At 43.8% G+C, this 10,030-nt stretch overlaps 1 protein-coding gene across 3 annotated transcripts in view; it reads right to left on the bottom strand.

Annotated features, from left to right (window-relative positions):
• Nucleotides 1-210: 210 nt before the first annotated feature.
• Nucleotides 211-10,030, bottom strand: part of SNX29 (sorting nexin 29) — a 126,202-nt gene continuing 116,382 nt past the window's right edge. For all 3 annotated transcript variants that reach the window (XM_081338278.1, XM_081338279.1, XM_081338280.1), the window contains one exon: nt 211-899. In XM_081338278.1, the coding sequence (XP_081194404.1) occupies nt 770-899 (130 nt within the window). In that variant the 3' untranslated portion in view covers nt 211-769. The remainder of the gene's footprint in view (nt 900-10,030) is intronic.

The following is a 10,030-nucleotide window of genomic DNA, read 5'->3' as shown; positions in this document are numbered from 1 at the left end:
CCCTGTTGCTTCTTACTGCTCCAACTTGGGAGAAAAAAAAAGAGAGCAATAATAAAGGGTAGTGTGTGTGTGGGGGGGGAGAAGGATGGCTTAAAATAAATAGCTCGATAATGCTCATTATAGGTACAGTTATGGGAAATGTCACTCTGAGGAATCTGGAAGGCGAGGAGAACAACTTTGGTTCCAAAGGAAACTCTATCACCATCGTAAGATCTATAAAAAAAATTCTCTCACAGATGAAAAAAGAAGCCATGGTGCCTATGGCTTAATCAAAAGAAATGGAATTTCGTTCTTTCTTTTTTTCTTTCTTTTCTTTTTTTTCTTCCTTCCTTCCTTCCTTTTTCTGTTTCTTTCTTTCTTTCTTTTTTCCTTCCTTCATTTCTTTCTTTCCTTCCTTTTTTTTATCTCCCTCCCTCTCTCGCCGCATTGAGAATTTTAAAATGGGTGGACTTCAACTCCCAGAATACCCCAGTCTTACACGAGGAATGACCGGCTGGGGAATTCTGGGAGTTGCAGTTCGCACAACTTAAGAGCAGAAAACCCTGCTCCAGGGCAAAAGAGAGCCCTGCCCTGTTTTGGGAAAGGACTGCTACTCTGAAGGGGGTGGTTCGTTCAATTGGGCAATGGAGCTTTTCAAGAGGGTGGTATTTTTTCGGAGGATCACTTCAATCCCGTTGTTGGCTGCTTCTTGTCGCCTCACACAGACGTGGATCCTCAGAGCAAACTCAACGGCTGCCTACATGACGAGGTCCTTGCAGGGGGTCAAAGGTCAAAGATCACCACTTTGGGGTTCCGGATTGCGGGGTTCCCTGGTGTGGTTCCGAGACAGCCTTGGGAAGTGGGGGGTGGCCCGCCGGTAACTGGTTTTGGCGGCCGATTCTCCTGCAGGCTGGAAGTCCCTAAAAACGGAAAGAGATAAGTTATGAGCAAACATTCATGATGGTGCTGTCAACCTCCAGCTTGAGTGTCCAAATAAAGCCGAGGCTTTCTTTCATATTTGAAGACCTTACTGGTTAATGGAATACATGACAAGGTATAAGCCGGGGTGGGAAACCTTGGCTCTTTTATGACTTGTGGACTTCAACTCCCAGAATTCCTGAGCCAGCCTGGCTCAGCTTGGAAACCTCTCTCTTTTCCCCTCAGCACGGCTGGCTCAGGAATTCTAGGAGTTGAAGTCCACAAGTCGTAAAAGAGCCAAGGTTCCCCACCCCATGAGCCATGCTAGCTCAGGAATTCTGGGAGTTGAAGTCCACAAGTCGTAAAAGAGCCAAGGTTCCCCACCCCATGAGCCATGCTAGCTCAGGAATTCTGGGAGTTGAAGTCCACAAGTCGTAAAAGAGCCAAGGTTCCCCACCCCATGAGCCATGCTAGCTCAGGAATTCTGGGAGTTGAAGTCCACAAGTCGTAAAAGAGCCAAGGTTCCCCACCCCATGAGCCATGCTAGCTCAGGAATTCTGGGAGTTGAAGTCCACAAGTCGTAAAAGAGCCAAGGTTTCCCACCCCTGGTATAGGCGAATGAAAACTAACTCTTAAAATCCCAAGATGTCTAACCAAAGCACAGAACAATGACACTCCCAGCCAAGCTTCCCAGAGATCCACGTAGTTCATGTAAACACCTTCTTGTTTGGAGAACCTTCTGCTATCTTCTTTTCCACGGTCAGAACATCCTCCACAAATTTCCCTATGTCTGTGTTTCGAGAAACATCTGCAGAACTGGAGAGGTTTCGTTTCTCTGACTAACCCATCCGAAGCCTCCCTTCCCCATTCCCCCCCCCCGTTACTCTAATGACAGGATGAACACAATAAGGCATGTAGCTGCCAAGTTTTCACTCTTGACATGCTGCCCCCTCAAGAGAAGGACCTGGGGAAAAATAATAATAATAAAACCAGCCTCTTTTTCCATCATAGATCATAGAACCACAAGGCTGGAAAAGACGGTCTTCTACTCCGATCTCCTTATCATCCTAGTCAAATGGTTGTTCGGTCTATTTTTGAAAACCTCCCACGACGGAGCACCCACAACTCCAGGAGGCAAACTACTCCGACCTTCTTTGCGTGTGGATTGTTGCAAAGCAGCTGGTACATTTAGCTCGGGAGACTCGTCCTGCCTCTGATGGAGCATGGAACAGAAATGTTCCCAGAGCAAGACTTCTCTTTTCTTGTTGTTGTTTTTGACGCCGTGCTCATAAACCGTATTCATCGATAAACAAGCGTTATGGGATTCTCATGATAATCCAGAAGCGGAATAGGCTTACCAGCTGCTCCTTAATTTCAAACGGATTGACAGCCGACAGAATTGCAAACTCTTGAGATGGTTGTCATTGTTATTATTAGTATTTATAGAATGGATTTATGGATCTTCACAATTCACGGTTAAAGAATGGGGAGTAGAATAATGAACTGCACAGAATGATCACTGAAACCAGGCAGTAGCCACAAGCATTAGTATCCTGAGAAATTCTGCTTATTTGTTAAGTTTTCCAGGGGAAAAAAACACCCTATATCAACGTAGAGGGACGCGGTGGCTCAGTGGGTTAGGACGCTGAGCTTGTCGATCAGAAGGTCGGCAGTTTGGCGGGTCGAATCCCGAGTGCCGCGTAACAGAGTGAGCGCCTGTTACTCATCCCAGCTTCTGCCAACCTAGCAGTTCGAAAGCACGTAAAAAATGCAAGTAGAAAAATAGGAACCACTACGGTGGGAAGGTAACAGCGTTCCGTGCGCCTTTGGCGTCTAGTCATGCCGGCCACATGACCACGGAGACGTCCTCGGACAAGCGCTGGCTCTTCGGCTTTGAAACGGAGATGAGCACCGGCCCCTAGAGTCGGAAACGACTAGCACGCATGTGCGGGGGAAACTTTATCTTTACCTTTTAATATCAACGTGTCTGGTTCCAATTGGTATACTCATTTCAATATCCGTTATCCATACAAGTATTTGAATCGCAGGATTGTATGGGGGGGGGGGAGAACTAACTCCAGCTCAGCTTACAGCATTTACGTAAAGCTAGTCTTTCATTCCTCACCACAATTGGGGCCAGTTTTTCCGTTGCTAAGCAAGGAGTTTTTTTTAAGTCAGGCGTGCTTGATTTTATGACCCTTTTGCGACAGTTAAGCGAATCACCCCAGTTCCTAAGTAAAGCACATGGTCATTAAGCAAAGCCAGCTTCCCCCATTGACTTCGCTTCTCGGAAGCCAACTGAGATGGCCACGAATGGTGATGCTGCAACCATCGTAAATACATGCTCAGTTGCCAAGGATCCACGTGATCTTGGGGATGCCGCAGCAGCCTTGAGGGGAATGGCGGTGTAAGTCACTTTTCCCAGTGCCGTTGTAATATTGAACGGTCGCTAAATGACAAACAAAAAGCTGGGGACAGAGTAAGAAGGAAAAGGTCCAGAAAGGAAAGTTATTTGCAAAACGACCACTGCTGTTCTTCAATACAGCAGCTCCTCCTGCTGGTAAATTCAAGAATCAAATTTCACACTGACCCACAGAGTAAGCCCTTGCCTATGCTTGGAAGAAAGCCAACCTTTAAATTATGTCCTTTTAATTAAGTAATAATAATAATAAGAGTAATAAGGTAACGGTAATACTGAAGGAACCCAAGGGACGCGGTGGCTCAGTGGGTTAGGACGCTGAGCTTGTCGATCGGAAGGTCGGCAGTTTGCTGGGTCGAATCCCGAGTGCTGCGTAACAGAGTGAGCGCCTGTTACTCGTCCCAGCTTCTGCCAACCTAGCAGTTCGAAAGCACGTAAAAATGCAAGTAGAAAAATAGGGACCACTCCGGTGGGAAGGTAACAGCGTTCCGTGCGCCTTTGGCGTCTAGTCATGCCGGCCACATGACCACGGAGACGTCCTCGGACAAGCGCTGGCTCTTTGGCTTTGAAACGGAGATGAGCACCGGCCCCTAGAGTCGGAAACGACTAGCACGCATGTGCGGGGGAACCTTTACCTTTACCTTAATACTGAAGGATAGAGAAAAATTCTACGTGGCCCAAAATGGGAGTTTCCACACAACGGAAAGCTGGAATTCCAACGATGGGCAAAGATCCCAAACTCTTTGATGTAGGATACATTCTTCCTGATTACTTCTACCAACCTCTGATTGAGGATGGCCACAAAGGGGCATCATCAGCTGCTGATATGCTTGGAGGACAGGCCATCCTATGCAGGTCTACACTGACTGAATCTCCAGGAGATATAACAAGTATGTTTCTCCAGGAGAATGGACCTGTATGTTTGTAGCATGATAATCCCATGTCCTTCTCCAGTTTAGGGAGCTGGAGGGTAAAACATATGAAGAATGGTTACAGGAATTGGGTATGTCTAGTCCAGGGATCAGCAACCTGAAACAGTGAAAGAGCCACTCGGAACCGGTTCCCTCACAAAAGGAAAAACTGGAAGCCGCAAAAAACGTGTGCGCATGCACGTACATGCGTGCATGCGCAGAACAGGGTTTGACTGAAGAGTGGAGCCAAGGCGAGATATGCACCTACCCTGCATATTGGAATTAATTGGTTGAAATTTTTTAGTCCCACTTTTTTTTTTGGACTGCACATGGCAGAGGACTGGGAGCCACAGGAGACGGCTGAAAGAGCCGCATGCGGCTCTGGAGCCGCGGGTTGCAGACCTGTGGTCCAGTCTAACGGGGGGGGAAAGGATTGTGCCACAGCTGCCAAAAAAGCCAACACAGTGCCAGGCTGCATTAACAGAGGGATAGAATCAGGATCAGGTGAAGTGTTAATACCACTTTACAAGGCCTTGGTAAGGCCACACTTGGAATACGGCATCCACGATGTAAAAAAGATGTCGAGACTCTGGAAAGAGTACAGAGAAGAGCAACAAAGATGATTAGGGGGCTGGAGGCTAAAACATATAAGGAATGGTTGCTGGAATTGGGTACGTCTAGTTTAATGAGGGGTGGACATGATAGCAGTGTTCCAATATCTCAGAGGCTGCCCCAAAGAAGAGGGAGTCAAGCTATTCTCCAAAGCGCCTGAAGGCAGGAGAAGAAGCAACGGATGGAAACTCATCAAGGAGAGAAGCAACCTGGAACCAAGGAGAAACTTCCTGACAGTGAGAACAATTAACCAGTGGAACAACCTGCCTCCAGAAGTGGTGAATGCTCCAACACTGGAAGTTTTTAAGAAGAGACTGGACAGCCATTTGTCTGAAATCGTATAAGCTGTCCTGCCTGAGCAGGGGGTTGGACTAGATGACCTCCAAGATCCCTTCCAACGTTGTTGTTGTTGTTGTTGTTAAATTAGTTCCAGATAAATCTCAATGGAATTCAAGAGGGGGCTGGTTTTCTTATGGGGAAGTAGAGATTCCAAACTAATGATGTGTTTGACCCCGCCCTCATCTCAGCCTGATCACGTCCTACACAGCCCTTGATTTCCCATTGAACTGAACATTAACGTCTGAATAGGCTAAATAGCTCTTGACTGAAAGAAACTCTCCTCAAGAAAGAGTTACTAGAACCGAACGGTATTTTCAGCTGCCAATATCCAGATCTGCTTCCATGGAAACAAAATGCTATCTGGGCAAAAATAAGATAAAAGCGTTAAAACGCATACATTCTTTTGAAGGTTGTTAAAAAGCGGGACCCCGTGTTTTACCTATCAGCTCTCACCACTTCCCAGTTGGAAGGAAGGGGGAAATCTGTCAACCTTCACACCCACCACCTCTGTCAAGTTTCCCACCACAGCCTGCTTGCCAAGCAGGAAAGGTAAACGGCCTGTGAAAAGCCAGCAAACTGCAACTAAAATTAAAAATAAAACAAAGAACATCTATAAGCAGCCACACGGGAAAGGTGGCGGAATGGGGGGGGGCGCGAGAAAACCCTGCGGGACTTTCTTCTCCCTTGACAGGTGCTGTGCTTACTGATCTCGCCTCTGCTCACGTGGAATGGCACAAACGGGCCCTTCCCTTGCTCCAAACCGTGACATCTCGGTGATATCCACTTCAAAAGTCTCCTTGACGGCACGATAGCGTGGCTTGGAGGAGATTCCCACAATTTAAGTCATCCCCAAGAGTGATCAAAGTAAGTTGGAGAAAGAACGTTGAGTTTGAAGGTAAAGGACTTTCAAGAAGAAGAAGAAGAAGAAGAAGAAGAAGAAGAAGAAGAAGAAGAAGAAGAAGAAGAAGAAGAAGAAGAAGAAGAAGAAGAAGAAGAAGAAGAAGAAGAAGAAGAAGAAGAAGTAGTTGGAAGGGACCTTGGAGGTCATCTAGTCCAACCCCCTGCTGAGGCAGGAAACCCTATACCATTTCAGACATTTCATGATAGCAGTCTTCCAATATCTCAGGGGCTGCCATGAAGAACGGGGTGTGTTTGTGTGTCATCCTATTCTCCAAAGCATATGAAGGCAGAACAAGAAGCAACAGATGTCCTCAGATAGCAGGACCAATGGTTAAGACCAGGAAAAGAAATATGCCAAAAAAAAAAGCTATCTTCAGGAAGGATGGGTTTTGCAAAGAAAATTCATGGGAAGGGCAAGAATTCCAGGTCTCAGCTGCGGAACAAAAATGACAGCTACAGAGATTTTCGCTCCTTTTAAATTAAGCTGCCAAAAAGGAAAACCAGGAGTGCATTTTTGCAGGATTGGACTCAGCATTTGGTTCTGATGCTGATCAAAAACTGAAGTGGCTGGTTAACATTTTGTGTATGCAGATTGCCTTATCCACTCTTTTGGGGCTGGAAAAATCTTGAGGTTCCTGCATGCATGCATGCATGCATGCATTCATAAATAAAATAAAATAAAATAAAATAAAATAAAATAAAATAAAATAAAATAAATAAAATAAAATAAAATAATAAAATAAAATAAAATAAAATAATAAAATAAAATAATAAATAATAAAATAAAATAAAATAAAATAATAAAATAAAATAATAAAATAAAATAAAATAAAATAATAAAATAAAATAAAATAATAAAATAAAATAATAAAATAAAATAATAAAATAAAATAAAATAAAATAAGTAGTTCAACCAAATGCAAAATCTTTTCATTCCTCATTGCAATTGAGGTTTGCTTTCAAATATCCCGAAAATGCAGATGTCCAAGGCAAAACACAGATATCCCATTCCAAATAGAGTGGCCGTTTTCATATCCATATTTTTTTTAAAAAAAAATATTTCTGTTACGGAATAGGTAGTTAAGATGTTTCTTTTATTGCATAAAGAATGAAACAGTCAACAGCAAAACAGCACTGGGGGTTTGATTATCCCGGAGAGCCACAGCGCCGTGTTTCAAATCTGACAAAAACCAAAGTAGAAATTCTATCCCGTGTTTCAAAGCTGGAAATGTAAATTGGAACCAATGTGATTGCACCTCCTAAGTTTCCCAAGCAAAATTTCTACGGTTGCAAAAGGTTGGCTGTGGAAGCCACAAACTCTACAACCAAAAGCACATGTAAACCTTAAATCCAAGCGGGGTATAAAGGTAAAGGTAAAGGTTCCCCCGCACATGCGTGCTAGTCGTTTCCAACTCTAGGGGTCGGTGCTCATCTCCGTTTCAAAGCCAAAGAGCCAGCGCTTGTCCGAGGACGTCTCTGTGGTCATGTGGCCAGCATGACTAGACGCCAAAGGCGCACGGAACTCAAATTATTATTGCAGTAAGCTATTTACTGCAATTTGAGGAATTAAAGAGCCTCTTGTTGCGGGTGAAGAAGGAGAGTGCAAAAGTTGGCTTGAAACTTAACATTAAGAAAACCAAGATCATGGCATCCGGCCCTCTCAATTCCTGACAAATAGATGGGGAAGAAATGGAGGTAGTGACAGATTTTATTTTCCTGGGCTCCAAGATCACTGCAGATGGAGACTGTAGCCAAGAAATTAAAAGACGCTTGCTCCTGGGGAGGAAAGCCATGGCAAATCTAGACAGCACACTAAAAAGCAGAGACATCACCCTGCCAACAAAAGTGCGTACAGTCAAGGCTATGGTCTTCCCAGTTGCCATGTATGGCTGTGAAAGTTGGACCATAAGAAAGGCTGAGCGCCAAAGAATTGAGGCCTTTGAACTATGGTGCTGGAGAAGACTCCTGCGAGTCCCTTGGACTGCAAGGCAATCCAACCGGTCAGTACTAGAGGAGATCAACCCTGACTGCTCTTTAGAAGGCCAGATCCTGAAGCTAAAACTCAAATACTTTGGCCACCTAATGAGAAGGAATGACTCACTGGAGAAGAGCCTAATGCTGGGAAAGATTGAGGGCAAGAGAAGAAGGGGACGACAGAGAATGAGGTGGCTGGATGGAGTCACTGAAGCAGTAGGCGTGAGCTTAAAGGGACTCCAGAAGATGGTAGAGGACAGGAAGGCCTGGAGGAAGGTTGTCCATAGGGTCGCGATGGGTCGGACACGACTTCGCAACTAACAACAACAAGCTATTTAACTCAATACATATCTCCATAGTCCTTGAAGTGCTGTATGGCACAGAAAACCCTAGGGAGATACAGGGAGGGAGTGTTCAGATACAACTCTGGAAAAGCACCTTTTTTATTCCACACAAATAGAATCACTGAGCAAAGGAGTTTTCAGGGCTTTTCACCTGTAAATTATTGTTGACACAACAGGAGAAGGTTTGAAGAAGCCCCAAAGACAGACGTGTGTCTTGAATTAATTATAAACAGAATATTCCTTCAGAACAATCCCCAGAGACACAATTTCTTTCTCTTTCTCTCCGGCTCTCTCTCTCTCTCTCATTACAAAACTTGTGTGTGTTGTTGTTGTTTTTTCCAGTTGAAATGGCAACTTTTGAAAAGTTCCTCCTTAAAAAAAAACAGCAAAAGCTTATAAAAAGTATGACGATAAGATTCTGACAATGGGATTCAAGACCTCGTGAGGTTTTTAAGACATGCTGCATGATACCAGGATAATCAGCTTTCCACCAACCTCAGCATTTGAGGGGCTGCCACAAAGAAGGAGGGGGGTCACGTTATTCTCCAAAGCACCAGACAAGAGGCAGGACAAGAAACAATGGATGGAAACTGATCAAGGGGAAAAACAACCTGGAATCAAGGAGAAACTTCCTGACAGTGAGGACAATCAACCTGTGGAACAGCTTGCCACCAGAAATCGTGGGTGCTCTTATCACTGGAGGTTTTTAAGAAGAGGCTGGACAGTCCCTTGTTTGAGATGGTATAGTTCTCTGCTTAAGCAGGGGGCTGGACTAGAAGATCTCCAAGGTCCCTTCCAGTTCTGTTCTGTTCTGTTCTGTTCTGTTCTGTTCTATTCTATTCTATTTTTCTCCATACTATTCTATTCTATTCTATTCTATTCTATTCTATTCTATTCTATTCTATTCTATTCTATTCTATTCTATTCTATTCTATTCTATTTTTCTCCATACTATTCTATTCTATTCTATTCTATTCTATTCTATTCTATTCTATTCTATTCTATTCTATTCTATTCTATTCTATTCTATTCTATTCTATTCTATTCTATTCTATTCTATTCTATTCCATTCCATCCCATTCCATCCCATCCCATTCTATTCTATTCTATTTTTCTCCATTATTCTATTCTATTCTATTCCATCCCATTCCATCCCATCCCATCCCATCCCATTCTATTCTATTCTATTTTTCTCCATTATACTATTCTATTCTATTCTATTCTATTCTATTCTATTCTATTCTATTCTATTTCTATTCTATTTTTCTCCATTATTCCATTCTATTCCATCCCATCCCATCCCATCCCATCCCATCCCATCCCACCCTATTCTATTCCATTCCATTCCATTCCATTCTATGGTGACAGAAAGTGCTACGGATTCTGTAAACAAGAAATAGATCTTCATGGTTTCACCCCAACACATTAATGCATTTTTTAAGAATCAAAAGCAGTTTTGGAAGAGGTTTCAACACTCCTCTAGTAATCTACCCAACGCAAAGCTTTCCGCCAAGGCTAGAACTTGAGCAACAAAGCAGAATCGATTCTGCGTTCTTCTCATCTAACTAGAGAAACCGCCTGCTTCTAGTGGGATCCCAATGAGGGAATTTCTGTGTGAGGAGAGCCGCTTGCCT

The sequence above is a fragment of the Vipera berus genome (assembly GCF_964194415.1).
Source record: "Vipera berus genome assembly, chromosome: 13".
Classification (NCBI taxonomy): domain Eukaryota; kingdom Metazoa; phylum Chordata; class Lepidosauria; order Squamata; family Viperidae; genus Vipera; species Vipera berus.
The sequence above is the reverse complement of the archived record's forward strand: the minus strand, read 5'-3'. Positions and strand labels throughout refer to the sequence as shown.